At 38.1% G+C, this 19,794-nt stretch overlaps 1 protein-coding gene across 1 annotated transcript in view; it reads left to right on the top strand.

Moving 5' to 3' along the window:
* LOC124805499 overlaps positions 1-19,577 on the top strand; it is a 139,438-nt gene extending 119,861 nt beyond the window's left edge. The window contains exons 8-9 of the mRNA XM_047266063.1: positions 4,117-4,221; positions 19,320-19,577. Coding sequence (XP_047122019.1) covers positions 4,117-4,221; positions 19,320-19,445 — 231 coding nt within the window. The 3' untranslated portion in view covers positions 19,446-19,577. The remainder of the gene's footprint in view (positions 1-4,116; positions 4,222-19,319) is intronic.
* Positions 19,578-19,794: the final 217 nt, after the last annotated feature.

Below are 19,794 nucleotides of genomic sequence, written 5' to 3'. Positions count from 1 at the left end.
GTCAGGTGATCTTTGTAGTTCAAAACAACAGTGGGGAGCCTTTGTCTGCAGGTAGGGTTATAAGGTCGGGATCAGTTTTTAGATGATGGACTGCAGTTATTTCTGCGAATGTAAGGTTAGTTTGTATCTTGAGGGATTTGGGGAATGATAGTGAGGCTAAGTTTGAGGTTAAGAAATTCTGGAAAGTTAACAGGGTGTGATTTGTGGTTATTGGGGAGGGGGGGGGGGGGGGGGGGAGGAATCAGGGTTGGATGGACGAGTGAACTGAGTTAGGTGGTGTTCAACATTGGTCTTTGGTTGAGTCTGATTGATAGGGCTGCTGATGAATAAGTGTTTCCACTGTAGGGACCGGGAGAAGGAGAGAAGGTCTTTGACAAGTCCTGCATGATTGGATTTGGGAGTGGGGCAAAAAGTGAGTCCTTTGGAAAGGACTGACATTTCTGTGGTTCTAATACTTCTGGAGAAAAGGTTCATGACAGTGTTTTGGGTCTGTTTAGGTTCTGGATTCTGTGTGGTGGTGGGAGGGAGTTTTCGAGGATGGGGTAAATCTAGTAGGTCAGCTATGAAGAGACGTGGAGGAGGTTTGGAGGTTGCTGTAGAAGTGGTGGACAGTGGTACTCCAAAGCGGGAGTAGGAAGGGAGCTGGGTGGAGAGCTTTTTGAGGAGACGTTGCGCATGGTGCACTAATTCCAATAGTTTCAATGTATGTTATGGCTTCCAGGAATTTGGGATTGGATAGCAGGAGAATTTTGCAGAATGAGGGAAGCTACTGCAAGGAGGTTTGGGCTTGGTTGATATGGTTTTGCATTACTGTGTTGGTGAGGGCTACGAATTGGTGGAATCTGAGCAGGTTTAGGTCATTATGGGAGAGGTGGCAGACGGAGATGGCTATTGTGATGGTAAGGCCATTTGGGTAGGTAGATTCCATGAGCCAAGAAACAACATGAGAATATGTGGGACTGGGTTCTGGCTAGAGATAAGGAAACTTCTCAGTATCGATGCAGATGGAAGGAGCAAGGATTGATGGTGGTGGAAAAAATGCGAAAAATTCTGTAAGTAACATATAATTACATCCGAAAAAATTTGCAAAAGCACGCCCAAATATGTGGGGAAAATCATGAGAAGGATGAAACAGATGCAAAATGGGGGAAACAAGATTAAATCCGAAGCAGTCCACAATAGCGAAAAGTGAAAACTCGCAAATAATGACGTGAAGTCACAATAAAAAAATATAAATAATAAAATATGTGGCACCGGAAAAGTGTGGGAAATAGCATGCAAAAGTACGGGAAAGTGATGCAGGGAGAATGATTAATTAAAAGGTGTAGGATTAATGTTATCTGCAGGAGTAATGTGGGACATAAGATGCTGCACTGACAATAAGCGTGGTCTTGTAGCTGTCTGTTGTTTGCGGCGAAGACGTTTGTCACAGTGTGGCTTGTAAGTAGAGTGTTCAGTAAGGCTTATAAGGCAACAAGAGAAGCACAGGAAAGAAGAGAAAGAAGGATAGACATTGAGCATAGTGGTGCGTTAGAAAATAGTAACAAAGGAGACAGCACTGGTTTAGGATCAAAGAAAAGCCATCAGGCCAAAATCGAACAATGGTTTGCATTTGTACTATGATAATCGTCATTGCTACAACCACCTTATCATCACAGGTGCCACTTTCAACATAGACATCATCAAAGAGGTAAGATCTATCGATCTGCCTTTAGGTCTATATGTTTGCGCTATGAGTGGGTCTGTGAACTTTCTGTTGTAGGTAGTTTTCAGAGAAGTCAATTAGTATTTTTTCTGAGGATATCCTGCTGTGCCCACCATTTACAGAAGTGTAATTATCTGAGTCGATGGTTAGATGTTTAAAATTACTTTTAATGATGACAGTATGATTGAGGACAATATGTTTTAGGGGCTGAGGTTTTCACAAAAGTTTTTAATTTCACCTAGGTTGAGTTGAGTAGTCAATAGTAGAATCCAATGAGAAATTTATCTTCACACTTGATACTGAGTCTTGCCCAATCAATCTCGTATGCATCTTCAATTTTCATCTCAGTAGTATTGAGTCTCTTCTTTACTGTAAGAAGTACACTACCTCCATTCCCCCTAGCCTATCTTTTCAATATGCACTTACATTTACCTTAAAAATTTCACTGCTGTCATTTTCAGGATTTAGCTAGCATTCTGTACTATGTGGGCCCAACTGCTGTGTAGGAGCATTTCAAACTCTGAAACTTTGTTGCCAATGACAAATCATTGTTGATCACTATAATTTTAGTAGTCTCAAATGTGGGGGGCATTTCTTTGGATTTTGCTCTAATACTACTGCCATTACGTAGACTGAATGGGGAGTCGCCTAATCTAAAGAACTCTTGTTTGCACCATAAATGTATTGAATTACCTGGGTAACAGCCTCAGATGTGTTGCGCATTCTTGATCCTTTTTGTAGAACCTTTCCATTGTTAAACCTGTGGTGTAAGTCTAGGAAGTCACAACCTGGTTTCTCACATAACTTTCAAAATCTCATTCAAGGCTTCCAGTTGATACAGAACTGGGGGCCACAATCTGTTCTGGAGATAATGATGCAGATTGTGAGCTTTGATGAAATTTCATGAGCAACACTGGCCTTTTCAACTTTCTCTGCCTTATGCTGGAACAAATCAAATGTGACCTTGGAGCCCTGATGACAGACATTTTTTGTTGCAGTGTGTACGACAATCTGCAGTTGATAACAATCTGTTCTACTTCGACATATTGAATGACCTCTCCAGGTGCACAAGGTGAAAATCCAATCTCTTGCTGCCATATCTTTAAGGAGTACCTTTTTCACCATAAGTTGTAGTTACCAACAATTAGAAGTTGCAAACAGTTTTGCACTTGTCTACCTGGCGCAGGACAGAGCTGGCTTACCAATAGGTAAAGTGCTTCTCACGAGTTCAGATTAAATTTGAGTTTGAGTGTGAGACAAGGTCTTTTTGAATTGGGGGTGGGGGAAGTAATACTCCTCAGTTCCCTCTGGTCCTTGCTTCCCCTGTACCTGATCTTGATGCATTACCCACAGTTAAGTGGTGATAGATTCTGTGCTTTCTTTATAGAAGACTGTATCCATGGGAGAGGGTAGTACTTAAGAAACTTTTGGTATCTCTGTTTAATGACTATTGGTCGTCCTCCCAGCACATTCATTTGCAGCAACATCTAGTTGGTTGACAGCAGTAGGTACAATTTCCAAGCTTATGAACAGTACATAACTAATCCCATGCCTGAGTACAGCATTTGCCGTGATGCTGTATTGTAACTGATGGAGTGTTTTACAGACAGTAAACAAATAACTTCAAGATAAGATTGTTAGCCCCCTTTTTAATTTTTGAGCATGTTTTATTACAAGGAATACAAGTTCCCTTTAAGAACTGAAATTATTAACACCTAGCAATATAATTTTTGTCATAACAAAAGGAAAACCTGGGATTAATGTCACTGTTTCCCTGAAGCTTCTTGGAACTTTGACGTCTTTAAGTCACAGATGTCACCTTCGTAAGAACTATATTTATGTCATGATCATACACTTTCAAACACAACTCTTTTTTTTGAACATACTACTTGAAGAGTTCGAATCACTTAAACGTAGGATAATTCTTCCTTGATGACAACTTTGAACACTACTTGGAAAAAGAATGGTAGCTCAGATAGCATAAAATTTACAGAATGTGCACAGTGCAAAGTTTTCAGCCAAATTTTGCACTGTACCATGATTGTTCACTGAAATACATCACTTAAACTTGGCTGAAATTTTAAATGTTTATCACCTTCCACTTAATAGGCTCCTATTCACAAAATATTAAGATATGTGAGCTAGAAATCTGGTATCTTTATTAAGCAATGCAACAACTCTGCACACAAAATGTGAACAAAATCTTAGATAGCCAAGTGGACAACATGTCTAAAACCAGACTACATAGTGAATCTCAAGCTTTTGTAAGCACAAAAATCCATCATTGGAGCTCTTAACAATCAAATACGTCATCACTCCCCCCCCCCCCTCTCCCAATGTTATGTTCTGGTGTCTGTTTATATCAGTTCATGTTTACTTTGTATCATCAGCTCTGTTTTTCTTTGTTGCAGGTTCATATGGTCTACAAAATACTATCAGGCTACTTGCTCAAAATAGCACCAAAAGGCACTATAGACAATCCAAGTAGCTACATATTTGATGTTTTGCTTCCAGAGGTAATTTCTCTTGTATAGTAGCACATTAATATCCATCAAACAGAGCAATTATACACAGCTGGTGGCAGGCATATGCACAAGATATGCTTGTGTATAATTCTTTCATTCTCTGTCTTTCGTTAGACCCTCATTATTATACAGGATAACCGATTTATCTTGACCATCCTAAACAAGAAGCAAAATAAATAATGTTCCAAGCACGTTGTTTATCTACAAGGGGGAAGTTAAGCATTATAACTGCCTTCCTTGTGTCTTTGGTCATTACAAAGATATGAACAGCAGTACATACTTTTTAAGTAGTGCCTTATATTTTTTATCACGCAATCCACTTCCTCTCCTCAAGAGCTGTTTGAAAACAGTATAATGTATATATGGAAATACAACATTGAACTTTAAACAGAAACGGGGATCTACAGTAGCATTTAGTAGTACTATAAGCCATTGAGGGCACTTGTGTAGGACATTCAAAGCTGCTCAAATTGTTGACAATGGGCAGTGATGTATCCATGTATGGATCTGCATGCTGGATGAAAGAACTCATCACTGCTTCCAGTGTTGCCTCCTCAAGTGAATTACAAGCAAACACAGTACATTCTTGTATACTGCAATAAGCTATGCCTTTTATGCAGTCTGAAAGAAAAAAGTCCAGGGGAGTTATGTAGGGGACTGAGCAGGTTAATCTAGATCCTCCATGACCTACCTGAATAGCATTACACCTCCCTTCAGCCGCAACAAAACAAAAGTAATGATGATGCAGCTTTTAACTAAGGAATGCTTGTACTTTCTGCAGCATATTGTTTAAAAGTACTACTGTATCCATACTAAAATAAGAACACGTTGTTGCAATTACTGTTCTGCTAACTTACATTCTCTGTAGATGAATAGTATTTCTACCTTCTCTTCGATGGTGTACATTGTACTGACAACCTTCAACTGAAGACAGTTGACTGAATGACCAAGGTGCATTTTCCTTGTGTTTCCACATGCTTACGTTTCCACATGCTTACTATCAACTCCAGCAAGTGGACGAGTTATGTTATCGTTCGTACTTGGGCTGGTGCTGGTACAGGAGAATCGGACTCAGTTTTGTGACATTTTTAATAATGTCATGTTTATGTGAACAGTACATTGTGGTATGTTTTTGAACAAGACTTGAGGAAAGGAACTGGATTACCAAATAAAAAGTATAGGGTGTAGTTTTTTAGAAAAAAGATGCACAGCTGTTCATATTTTCGTTACAAACAAATTTACAAGCTCAGCAGTCGTGCTGGTTAATGTCCCCCTTGTGGCTAAACAACATTCACTTGATACATTTTGTTACACTTCTGGATGACAAGGTATTTGGAGCGGTCAAGATAAATGGAATGTGATGTATACCTTGACTTGCATTTCACTTTTGTAAATGTGTAGCAGTATGATAGAAAGAACAATTTTAACTTTTTACAATTACAAAAAGCCAGTGTGTGTTTATGGTAATCATCAAAACCATATTATTGATTTCTGCAAAAAACTTACAATATTTTGAAAAGGAGGTTTATGATCATTATTATTATTATTATTATTATTATTATTATTTTCAGTGATAAAGCATCACTAAGCCTTAAACATATGAGTACTAAGAAAACTCAGCATCATTAAGTGTACTGACAGCCACATCTAATAGATTTTTCTCTCTGTACCATCTGAAATTAATGTATGACACATCTAAATGAATACAAGCTATGAAAGCTTAATGTAGCTACAGTACCTTGCAGGGAAGTTGTAGATTGATTAGCCAAAGTTCCAAACTACCAATTTTAATTACTCATTGTGTGGTACTGTAAATGATCTCTGTGTTTTACAGCAGTTGATACTGAGGAGTCTGAACAGCCCCTAAGCTGCCTCATTATTAACCCTTGTAATCACCTTGTTTTGTTGCCTGCGCATTATTGTATGAGTAGAATGAAGGACACATTTTCCCATGTAGGCTTTATATTTATTAAGACCTCTTCTTAGTTACACAACTAGTTTTGGCATAAAAAGCACTTTTGAGTGTTTTCCCAGAGCAAAGTGCTGTACACTTGCAAATAGCTTCGAACTCACCTGGTGCGCTATTGTTAGTTGTGAGTTACAAATTATATCATTTGTGATAATTTGAAATTCAGTCTGTGCACCTAAGTGCAGGTTCACTGTTTGTGACATACATATATTTTACAAGAAAATTTTCTGTCTTTGACCTGTTGTGATTTTGTTCCTCCATATTTGCAATTGTGATTTGATTAGCTTTTTTTTTATGCATCCAGACATCATATCACAATGATGTAGGATTTCACATCATAATACAATGAAAATAAGTAGCTCACGATGTACATATACACAGAATGTATAAGTATGTTTTTATGAAGACAGTACAGGTGGTTGGCCATGGCTTCAATGAAGGAACCATCCCAGCATTTTCCTGGAATGATTTTGGAAAACCATAGAAATCTAAATCAGGATGTCCAGACTGAGCTAAGTCTAGACTCCCAAATATGAGATCAGTGTCTCAATAACTGCACCATCTATTAGAAATATCAACTATGTAGGAAAAGACAGATTGCTACTTACCGTAAAGAAGACATGTCAGGTTGCTGACAGGCACAATTAAAAGATACTCACATATAGCTTTCTGTCACAGCCTTCATCAGTAAAACACACACACACACACACACACACACACACACACACACACACACACACACACACACACAGTTCACACACACACACACACGAGCAAGCACACATGACCGTCAACTCCAGCATCTCGGGCCAGAATGCAACATCACTTGGAATGCAAGCAGCAATCTGGAAGGGGTGGGGAAGGGATAGTAGTGTACAGGTGGGGAGAGAAAAGAATGCTGTTTGCTGGAGTGTGCAGGGACTAGACTGCCAACAGGCATAGCCTCATGAGGTAGTGAGGCAGGGTGGTGGGGGAAAAAAAAGGGGAGCAAACAAGGAGAGGAGCGGAGAAAGATGGGCAGATGTGTTGTGAGAGGCTGCAAATAAACAGAATGGCAGTCTAGTCCTTGCACACTCCACCAGGCAGCATTTGTCTCCCTCCCCACATGTACACTACTATCCCATCCCCTTCCCCTTCCCGACACCCTCCAGACTGCTGCTTACAACCCACGTGATGTTGCATTCTGATCAGAGATGCTGGAGTTGGCGGCTTTGTGTGCTTCCTTTTGCACGCACGCGCCGCCTGTGTGTGTGTGTGTGTGTGTGTGTGTGTTTTACTGATGAAGACTGCGGCCGAAAGCCTTTTAATTGTGCCTGTCTGCAACTTGACGTGTCATCTTTATGGGTAAGTAGCAATCTCTCTTTTCCTGCATTATTAACTGCACTGCCTCATTTGCATGGTCCCTGTTGCGCAATTTTCTATGATTTACACATTCCTTGCACCACACAATTTATAATACAAAAAACAGTTTTCGCACTGCATCACTGGTGACTCAAGGACAATGGACATGCTCCTTACACTCCCTTCGACTGACTCGAGACCCTTAAAAATGCTATTATACCTTGTACAATCCCTCCCCCTCTCCCACCCATGACCTCCTGCCAGTCTGTATGAGAATCAGAAGTCAGCATACCTACATGACAAGTGAGGCGTTGAGTTCAGGAGAATTATGAAACTGTGCTAGCATTCACTGTAGATCATGGCACATTGTGATAATGTATTGTAATGTGACAGGGTGTTGCAGTTACCTTTTTCACTATTAACCACCATTCTGAATCTTGTAAGTAATCTTTAGTTGTGTGGGATGCATTACTGGTGAAGTATGAAGTATGTTTTAGTTGCCTTTGTAAGCAAATGTATTTTATTCCTTGGGCAGTTTATTGTGAAGTTTTATCCGCTGACAGAAAACGCTGTTTTGAGATTTTTGTTTGGTTTTCTTGCCAAACGTAAGCCCCAACTGGTTCTTGTTCCATGATTATGTATAGGACATAGTCCATATCAATTCAGGCAGGCTAGGAAAAAAATCTTAAGTTCATAGTCTCAGATGTTATTGAATGTAGCATATGTTAAAATGAAGGACTAAGTAAGGAACACGTATTTTTTTGTTTTCTCCAAAAAAATTTCTGCTCCGAGATACAGTCCTCCAAAGATGACACTGCACATTACCATTTTGAAGACACGAATTACGGAAAAAATTTTAAAATGCTGTATCTCTGGAACAGTTCTAAATATTTTTTTTTTTAATTTGAAAGATAATTGCTTTATGATTACAAAGAAATCCTCCATTTGAACTTATCTGTCAAAGTTCTTTTACTGCGGTGTTCTGAACATTTTTTATAATTTGTGAAAAAAAGTTTTTTTTTCCAAAAATGGCAATCCATAAAATTTTGATTTTTTTCTGTTGATTGGTACCTTATAGTTCTACATTTCCTGGAAAGGAGAGCTTCCACTTTCAGGTTGAACAGATTTTATAAACAATAGAAAGTTTTGCCATACATAAAACCTGTTTTATCACCACATTATCACATAACAGGCTCATAAAAATCAAAACCTAGTCTTATTTAACATAATTTTAGTTTTGGAAGATGAATAAGAGATTCATTTTTCAAGCCTTGTAAATGGTTCAAAAATGTATGTGAAAGGTCCAAAGAATTAAAGGTTTATTGATACAACTTCTGTGCATTCTGTTTTGTTCTGAAATTAGCTAGGCAATGAACTAAAAATGTGTTACACTGCTTCAGTATCTTCCTTTGATATAGAGTGACGCCTTCCTGTTGAACCAATAGGAACAGGAAGTGAGTGCTGATGGTGTTGTTGCTGTCCTTCAGCTGGAAACCTATATCCAGCAGCTGGTCCATGTGGTAGCATAAAGTTCACTACAATTTCATTTAACTCATAGCTGGTGTCTATAATCACTGCAATCCACCAGTCATATTCATACATACATGCCACGAACATTCCCCCTTCTCAGGTTGAGCATCTGAATATTATCCTGCTGTTTCTGAGGTGTTGGCCGAACGAACGAAATTTCTTCTTTCTTGCTCTTTAAAGTGTGTGTAATATATGTTTGCCCATCACCTTGCATCCAAAAATGTGTCTTCTGAATTCTTTTCACAGAAGAAATTTGTTTAGACCATTCTTCCTTTTTCTGCTCATGGAATTCTTCGATTTCCTCTTTGGACAAAAATGAGGGCTGTGAATGTGTAAGACTTTATGACTCTCATAAAATCCTCAGCATTCTGAATTGCTGCTGTATTTGGTCTGGAAAGATTATGTTTTGTAGCATGGTGTTTCAGCAGGCCTCCTACACCATCACAAGGCCTGTTCCCATAACCAGTAGCACTGTATACCCAGTCAGTTGGCACTAGCAACTTACTCAACTCAAACAGATGGTAATGTTTTTTAAAATGACTAGGAGCAGCATCAGAAATAATGATGATCTTCTCTGCCCTGTCTGCAGTTGAAGAATTTTGTGCATTGCTAGCAAAGCATGTGCTGAGTCATGTTCTGTCATCACTTATAACTGCAACACTTGTGATCTTGTTTTGTAAATATGTCACTCCTGTAAAAATTGAAACCTGGTCATTACTACAATGATATACTTGTACTTCTTGTGGGAGAGTTACAGACCAGTTCTCAGCAAAATCACAGTGAAGCACTAAAAATAGTTCATCAGCCTGTACACACCCTTTCACTTCTGCAATGTTGTTGCAATTTCTTCAGATGCTGGTGTGTTACTGCTTTCACTGACCATTTACCAAGTTCAATGAAACTGTCAGAGGCAACAGTTTTGTTAATTAGATTATTTTCCTCTCATGTCGCATATGTAATTTCTGCAGTGTTATCTGCTACGTCTTCCAAGCCAAGTGTCTGTAAAGACAGTTCTTGCTTTCCAGGGCAGTCACCACGTTCTTGAAACAAACAAATCTCTCGCTTTATGTCACAGACTACTAATGGCTTCAAATGCCCAACCAAGGTCTCAAATGTCACGTGCTCCAGTAAGTCCTTCAAAGTTGCCACAAAAAGTTCAAAATTCACGCAGTACACACATAAACAGACATCTCTAGGTGGGTGTGGAACTACCCACTTAGATCGTAGTGCATAAAGTTTTTATCTTCCAATTTGTGAAGTTGTTTAGTTGCTCTTATAAATTGAAAAACTTCTTTAATACTGTAAGTCATGTACCTCATCACTTTCACAATTTTTCGACCTTTAACTGTTACAGTTATAGTGTCTTTTTTGTTGGCATTCTGGCAATAACAGTCCCATTTATCTTCCAGATAAAATGACTGCACTATTTGAACTTGAGCTTCTTCTACGGGATAACCATAATAGGGATCTGGTCTTCCAAAGACTCCATTTACAGACCAAGCGTTTCTTGAATTGTTTACCATGTACTTTTGATACTGATGGAATATGATTCAAAATTGTTTTCTTTCAAAATGTCTCTGGACTAATAGTTACAACTTGTACCTTTTCACTGTAGGATGCACAGTATTCAACAGCTTCATTTATACGGTATCTGTGAAAATAGTCCTGGCAAGAGGTGCAGAATGCTTTGGTTCATTTTCTTCTGAAGATGGAATTTCTTCTTTGAAGAGTGTGGTCAGTTTTGCTGTAGTGTATTCATCCATAGCTTTAGTAATTTCTCTGCACTTTCTTGATGCATAGAGCTTATGACTCAACTTCACTGACCATGGTTACTTAACAGGACTAACACCTACTTCTGTAGTTCGCTGGTTCAGGGTATTTAATTCTTTCTTTATTGATGCAAAATCTGCACCATAGGAGGCTTCACCGTGATCAGATACTATCATTGGTGTTATTCTGTCAAAACATTTAGAACACAGAAAGTCGTCACTGGAAACAGTATTCACTTTGAAACAGAATCTTCAGATGAGAACCTTATTCCCAACCTGAACAAAGTCTGTTTTTTGTTTGCCATATATATCACTCTTATATAGATGTGCAAATAGTCAGCACACTTCACTCTCCTGTGGCCCCAGTCAGAAGACAGTCCTTTTCACAAAACACACTGCAACTGTGTCAACTGGCAAATTCTTCACAAAAACACAGAACTCACTGGATGGTCTCAGATTTCTTAGAAGCCTCTTCAGTAAACAAATTAGCACTGAACAACTACAATACCAAAACCTGTAATGAACAACTGTGACAAAGAACCTGACAAGAAACAACAACAAAGTGTAAGAAATATCTGCAACAATAAAAGTGAAAAGAAATAATTGCAACAAAGAAAGTGAGAAGAAATAACTGCAACAAAGACAATAGAAATAAACATTGTAAAGAAATTAGTAAGAATTAAAAAAAAAAATGATTTTTAAAAATAAAACCAGTCCAACTTAAAAGTGGAAGCTCTCCCTTACAGAAAATATAGTACTATGTGGTACTAATCAACAGAAGAAAAATGTAACTTTTCTGGATTGTCATTTTTGAAAAAAAAAAAAAAAAAATTCTGCAAATTGTAAAAAAATTTCGAAAGGTGCCAGTAAAAGAACTTGACAAATTTGTCTGAACGGAGGATACCATTGTAATCGTAAAGCAGTTATCTTTAAAATAAAAAAAAACTGTAACAAAATACCTAGAACTGTTACAGAGATACAGCCTTTTAAAAAATGCTCCGAAATTTGTATCTTCGATATGGTGTTTGCAATGTCATCTTTGGAGGTCTGTATCACTGTGCAGGAATTTTTTTGGAGAAAACAAAAAAATATGTGTTTCTTACTTACACCTGAATTTTGACATATGCTAAATTCAATAAAAATTCGACAGTCCCCGTGTGTTGAGCCCCAGAAAAGAGTTCCATAGCCAAGAAATTAGTGTACATGAGAATAGTATGTCAATACAAGATATTGGGCTTTGTAAAGTGATGATACAACCCTAAGAGTCTTTTTGCCAGTATCTTTGTGTGTTCATTCCATGTCAGTTGAAATCAATAATCACCCCTAAAAACTTTGTGTTTGTTACACATCTATGCTTAATGCAAAAAGTTTTTTTTCTGTTCTTTTGCTGATACTATTTGTTTCCATTATGTTCATCTTAATTTATTACATACTGCCCAATTTTAAACATCACTGAATGTTTCATTTGCTTTCTCTAACAGGAGCTCTGATGTTTATCAGTGAAATGTTACTGCTGTATTCACTGCTTGAGAGTACTTAACCATGGTACCAATTCTGTGAATGTGATCTGTCAGTCATGTCTTCGTGATTATCTTTACCTTTAAATCTTCTTTTTCTGCACTTGTGTCACTCCTTGAAGTCATGGTCCTGCTATGCACTGCCACTCATAGCTGTACCGAACTTCTTATCTATCTAAAGGAAACTGCTGTGATAATGGAAAATTATATTTGCTAACTGTAGCTACAAAATCATGTAACTACTTCCTTTCAAAATCCTCCTGTATTTAACAGTCTCCATAACACTTTCAACGTATCAGTTAAACATTCACATTTTACATCTTAATTACCAAACTTGTCGACAGACAGATCATTAGTGTACCTAGGTCAAGAAGTAAGTAAATAAGTAAGTAAGTAATTAAGCATTTTTAAATTATCAACAGCCATTGTCACCCTACACTCCTCTTCTTTGTCCACGGAATCCCCAAGTTGCGATATCAAAGTGTAAACGGCTCCTTCCCACCAATAGAACACTCACCCTCCATCTTGGCTTTGGCTGTACTGTGCGTAGATAAGCATTTCATGTCTGCACATAAATAAAAAATGCAGGCACAGTATGTTGTCTTTTCTCTACCAGTACTATCTTACAATACTGGCCATTAAAATTGCTACACCAAGAAGAAATGCAGATGATAAACGGGTATTCATTGGACAAATATATTATACTAGAACTGACATGTGATTACATTTTCACGCAGTTTGGGTGCATAGATCCTGAGAAATCAGTACCCAGAACAACCACCTCTGGCCGTAATAACGGCCTTGATATCCTGCTGAAATGAAGGGTTTCGCAGGGATCGAATGAAGGGTAGAGCCACGGGTCGTAACACATCTGAAATGTAACGTCCACTGTACAAAGTGCCGCCAATGCGAACAAGAGGTGATTGATACGTGTGACCAATGGCACCCCATACCATCACACCGGGTGATCCAATGTCCGTTCACCGCGATGTCACCAAACACGGATGTGACCATCATGATGCTGTAAACAGAACCTGGATTCATCCGAAAAAATGACGTTTTGCCATTCGTGCACTGAGGTTGGTTGTTGAGTACACCATCGCAGGCACTCCTATCTGTTATGCAGCATCAAGGGCAACCGCAGCCATGGTCTACGAGCTCATAGTCCATGCTGCTGCAAATGTTATCGAACTGTTTGTGCAGATGCTTGTTGTCTTGCAAACGTCCCCATCTGTTGACTCAAGGATCGAGACATGGCTGCACGATCCGTTACAGCGGATTAGATGCCTGTCATCTCGACTGCTAGTGATACGAGGCCCTTTGGATCCAGCACGGCGTTCCGTATTACCCTCCTGAACCCACCGATTCCATATTCTGCTAACAGTCACTGGATCTCGACCAACGCGAGTAACAATGTCTCGTTATGATAAACCGCAATCGAAATAGGCTACAATCTGACCTTTATCAAAGTCGGAAATGGGATGGTACGCATTTCTCCTCCTTACATGAGTCATCACAACAACGTATCACCAGGCAACGCCGGTCAACTGCTGTTTGTGTATGAGAAATCGGTTGGAAATGTTCCTCATGTCAGCATATTGTAGGTGCCACCACTGGCGCCAACCTTGTGTGAATGCTCTGAAAAGCTAATCATTTGCATATCACAGCAACTTCTCCCTGTCGGTTAAATTTTGAGTCTGTAGCACGTCATCTTCGTGGTGTAGCAATTTTAATGGCCAGTTGCAGAGGCAACGGAATAAGCATGCGAAGTTCAGAAGAACGCGAAATCCCGAAGATTGGCTAAAATTTACAGACACACGAAATTTGGCACGGGCTTCAATGCAAGATGCCTTTAATAGGTTCCACAACGAAACATTGTCTCGAAATTTGGTAGAAAATCCGAAGAAATTCTGGTCGTATGTAAAGTACACAAGCGGCAAGACGCAGTCAATACCTTCGCTGCGCAGTGCCGATGGTACTGTTACCGACGACTGTGCCACTAAAGCGGAGTTATTGAACACAGTTTTCCGAAATTCCTTTGCCAGGGAAGATGAATGGAATATTCCAGAATTTGAAACACAAACAGCTGCTAGCATGAGTTTCTTAGAAGTAGATACCTTAGGGGTTGCGAAGCAACTCAAATCGCTTGATACGGGCAAGGCTTCAGGTCCAGATTGTATACCAATTAGGTTCCTCTCAGATTACGCTGATACAATAGCTCCCTACTTAGCAATCATATACAACCGCTCGCTCACCGATAGATCTGTACCTACAGATTGGAAAATTGCGCAATTCGCACCAGTGTTTAAGAAGGGTAGTATGAGTAATCCATACAACTACAGACCTATATCATTGACATTGGTTTGCAGTAGGGTTTTGGAGCATATACTGTATTCAAACATTATGAATCACCTCGAAGGGAACGATCTACTGATACGTAATCAGCATGGTTTCAGAAAACATCATTCTTGTGCAATGCAGCTAGCTCTTTATTCGCACGAAGTAATGGCTGCTATCGACAGGGGATCTCAAGTTGATTCCGTATTTCTAGATTTCCGGAAAGCTTTTGACACCGTTCCTCACAAGCGACTTCTAACCAAGCTGCGGGCCTATGGGGTATCGTCTCAGTTGTGCGACTGGATTTGTGATTTCCTGTCAGGAAGGTCGCAGTTCGTAGTAATAGACAGCAAATCATCGAGTAAAACTGAAGTGATATCAGGTGTTCCCCAGGGAATGTCCTGGGACCTCTGCTGTTCTTGATCTATATAAATGACCTGGGTGACAATCTGAGCAGTTCTCTTAGGTTGTTCGCAGATGATCCTGTAATTTACCATCTAGTAAGGTCATCCGAAGACCAGTATCAGTTGCAAAGCGATTTAGAAAAGATTGCTGTATGGTGTGGCAGGTGGCAGTTGACGCTAAATAACGAAAAGTGTGAGGTGATCCACACGAGTTCCAAAAGAAATCCGTTGGAATTCGATTACTCGATAAATAGTACAGTTCTCAAGGCTGTCAATTCAACTAAGTACCTGGGTGTTAAAATTACGAACAACTTCAGTTGGAAAGACCACATAGATAATATTGTGGGGAAGGCAAGCCAAATGTTGCGTTTCTTTGGCAGGACACTTAGAAGATGCAACAAGTCCACTAGGAGACAGTTTACACTACACTCGTTCGTCCTCTGTTAGAATATTGCTGTGCGGTGTGGGATCCTTACCAGATGGGATTGATGGAGGACATCGAAGGGTGCAAGAAAGGGCAGCTCGTTTTGTATTATCGCGTAATAGGGGAGAGAGTGTGGCAGATATGATACACGAGTTGGGATGGAAGACATTAAAGCAAAGACGTTTTTCGTCACAGCGAGATCTATTTACGAAATTTCAGTCACCAACTTTCTCTTCTGAATGTGAAAATATTTTGCTGAGCCCAGCCTACATAGGTAGGAATGATCATTAAAATAAAATTAGAGAAATCAGAGCTCGAACAGAAGGGTAGGTGTTCGTTTTTCCCGTGCGCTGTTCGGGAGTGGAATGATAGGGAGATAGTATGATTGTGGTTCGATGAACCCTCTGCCAATCACTTAAATGTGAATTGCAGAGTAATCATGTAGATGTAGATTTAGTGTAAATTTAGGTTTCTACACAACCAACTCTCATGGTCTCAGTAGAAAGGAAGTGGTACATGTTGCTACCTTTTAATAGCTACATGTACAATCACATCGGTGACTGTGATGTTGTTGTCATCAGCAAATATAACTTTTTCTGAATGTCTTGCACTGCCTGGAAAGCATTGATATGTACACTGCCTTACAAAAAGTGAAACACCCAGAAGGGGAGGAGAAAATGAAATGAAACTTCACATTCGGGAGGGTATAGTGATATTACTTCAGTGATTATAAAATTGTGTCAAATTTACAAATAAATTGGCAGTAAGAGCCCATTTGTGAACATGAAGTTGCAGCATCTTTGAACTGGAAGCACTGAAAGCTGCAAAAGGTGTCATAAAGCCATTGTATCCTTTCCTTAAGCAAGTTGCTCCGCAAATGTTGTAACTGGTCCTTCATATCCTGGGTACTGGCACTGTGATGGAATTGATGTTCAATTGGTGACAGATGTTGGGGCGTTGCTACCACAGGAGTACCTCAACATAATGCAGACAGTTAATAGAGACACTTGCCATGTGTAGATGGGTACATCCTGTTGAAAAATGGCACTACGGTACTGTGGCATGAGAGGTAACGCATGAGATGTGGGATGTGAAGGGTTTCGATGTGCCTGGTGCACAATACAATGCCCTTCCTTGTGGTGGTCAGACGTGGTTGATCCAGTACACTACTCTCGGGGGTACTAATGTTTAGGTGTTTATTGTCTGACAATTGGTTTTTATAATTAAGTTGCTGTTGCTTTCATTAATCTCTTCCTAGGCTGGTTTTGGCATCACCACCTTCCCTCCTCCTTTCCTTATTCCATTCTTCTGCCCTGCCATCTTTTCTATACTAGACCTACCCCATTTCTGTCCCTGCTCATAACAATAGCAGTCTTTTTTATCTGTTTCGTGGATTTGGGATAGTAGATTGTTACCAAGAAATTAAGACACTGAACTCGTATTTGGATGGAGTGGAGTTTAAATGCCAATTCCAAACATAAACATTTAGGTTTTTCCATTGCTTCTCTAATTACTTGAGGTTAATAGTTCTTCAAACATGATCAATATTGATTTACTCCCCCTCTTTGTCCAACTTGACCTTATATGCTTTGTCTGATGGTCTTATTGTCAACAGAATATTGGAATACAACAATCCATCTGTGCATTTGGAACATTATTTGCTTTTTGAGCCAATGGTAGAGTGCAACTCGTTACCCATTTAGATTAGATTAGATTTAGATTAGATTAATTATTCATTCCATAGACCGACAAAAGAGGGGATCCTCCTGGGTGTGGAACATATCAGATAAACACATTACAAAAATGTAATTAGAAAAACTTTAGTTTCATTAATTTTAATGATCCTCAGTCAGTAAACAGAAAAATTACGTACATGAATTAAAATTAAACTTCTAATATTTACAGCTTTAATACTTACATCTGCTTTCATTAAATCCATCTTCCACACAGTAAATAGTTACTTGGCTGTTACTACCAAGTATTGTCAAAAATTAAAGTAAATTATTCATTTCAATGATCCTCAGTTAAGAACAGTCAAATTATGTACAAGATTTAAAATTAAACTTACACTATTTGCAGACTTAAGACTTGCATCTGCTTTCCATACATCCATCATCCACACAGTTACTTGGCTGTTACAACCAAGTATTGTCAAAAATTAAAGTATAATAAATTTTCATTAAAATGGTCTCCTGCACATGTTGAGAAATTCATGGATGGAATAGAAGGAGTTGGCCACCAAAAATTCTTTTAAATTATGTTTAAATTGTGCCTTGTCTGAAAGTATTCCCTTAATGCTTGCTAGTAACTTCTTGAAAATACGCATTGCTAAATACTGGACTCCTTTGTGGGCAAGAGTAAGTGATTTTAAATCTTTATGTGTATTGTTCTTATTCCTTGTATTGATACTGTTTAGTAAGCAGTTAGTTGGAAAAAAGAGATGTATTATTTACAACAAACTTCATTAAGCAGTAAATATACTGAGAAGCTATGCATCGTATGCCCAATTCTTTGAATAGGTTTCAACATGATGTTCTTGGATTTACACTACACATTACTCTTATTATAAGCTTCTGTACTCTAAAAATTTTTTCGCAGTTTGTGGAGTTACCCCAAAATTTCTCGGTTTGTGGAGCTATGCCAAAATATGATACCATACGACATAATGGAGTGAAAATAAGCAAAATATGCCAGTTTTTTTATATTTATATCTCTTATGTCTGACATCATTCGCATTGCAAACACAGACTTGTTTAGGTGCTTTAGCAGTTTGTTAGTATGTTGCTCCCAACTGAATTTAGTATCAAGTTGTAATCCCAAGAGTTTTACACTCTCAACTTCTCCTATTTCCATGTCGTCATATTTTATACACACACTAGAATGAAATCTCTTGTAAGTTCTGAACTGCATATTCCTCAGTACATAAATATAAACAATTCAGTAAGAGAGGCTTAACAGGATATATGATGTACAAATATACTGTTAGTTCCTGAGTTTTCTAACTAAAATTGTCATTAAAGATGTGGTCTTTTATGCCTTTCATTCGAATGTTAATGCACATCAAAGTCTGCAATGTGTCAATTGGAAAACAGATTGATCAGTTTCTTAAAAAAAAAGTTTGTGATGATTGTTGAATTACTTTTTAAGAATTGCCTATTGCCTAGCACAATCATATATATTTTCAACAAGAAATTACCAGTTTTGGTCATCAACAGCCTTCTTCAGATCATAAGAGAAAGCAGTAGTTCATTCACAAACATATTAATTGACAGTCTATTTTTGTGTGTGAGCTACTGCTTCAGATTTTAAGGTGATCAATGACAACTGAAATATATAATTTCTTGTGAAAAGGATATGTAATTATGCCAAACAATAAGCTATTTTTAAAAAGTGTTCAGTTTCTGTATGATATTATATGCAACATTACCTAAATGTTTATTAGAATACAAACTCGAAATACGGAAATGGCATTATGCAGAATTGCATCATATGTATGTAAGTTATTTGAATAGGTAACAAGTGATTAGATGCAAATTACTCTTTCTTGGCAGGTAGTGTTAACAAAGGACTCAAAGTTTCCAACTGAGTAGTTGTTTTGATATTTTGTAAGTTTCTGTGAAAAATTGTTAACTAGAAAATGTAGGAACATTGATGCACATTGATAGATTCTTAAGAAAATGTGTATTGTGCCTTGGATATTGCACCATTACCAATCATAAAAAGATATGTATTATATTTGAGTTTATCATTTAGTTCTAATTTTATATTTGAGACACTCGATGGCTGCTTATTTTTCAGGCCATCATTTTTGCTTTGGAAAACATACATGGAATTAGGAAACAAGAAGCTGAAAAGGTTTTTACAGAAATGACTTTGTGTAAATGGAGTATGCAAAAGTGTTCCAAGAAGTCTAACACAATATGAGAAGAAAGGAAAAAAATGTAAATAGCATCATCAGTCATAAAAATTTGCTACACATGCAAAATGTGTACCAAGCTCATTGCTGTTGTTTTAAGTTCACCTCTCTCTTTCTACTTTGTAACATATGTATATTTTTTCCTTTTTTTTTTTTTTTTTTTTACAAACATAGTAATTAATTACATCTGTACGCTCTAAACTGGTACTGGTTTTGTGATGAATGTGTGTTTGAAAAGTTAATCCATTGTATTTTTGTGCAACTTTTTATTGTTGAATTGTTTTTCCTTTTTGTATTGAGCAAAAAAGATCTTTTTTCTTCATCTTCCATGTAATGTGATTGTGCTACAAAAGACTG

Source organism: Schistocerca piceifrons, chromosome 7, assembly GCF_021461385.2.
Source record: "Schistocerca piceifrons isolate TAMUIC-IGC-003096 chromosome 7, iqSchPice1.1, whole genome shotgun sequence".
NCBI classification, from domain to species: domain Eukaryota; kingdom Metazoa; phylum Arthropoda; class Insecta; order Orthoptera; family Acrididae; genus Schistocerca; species Schistocerca piceifrons.
This window is presented reverse-complemented; position numbering and strand designations above follow the sequence as displayed.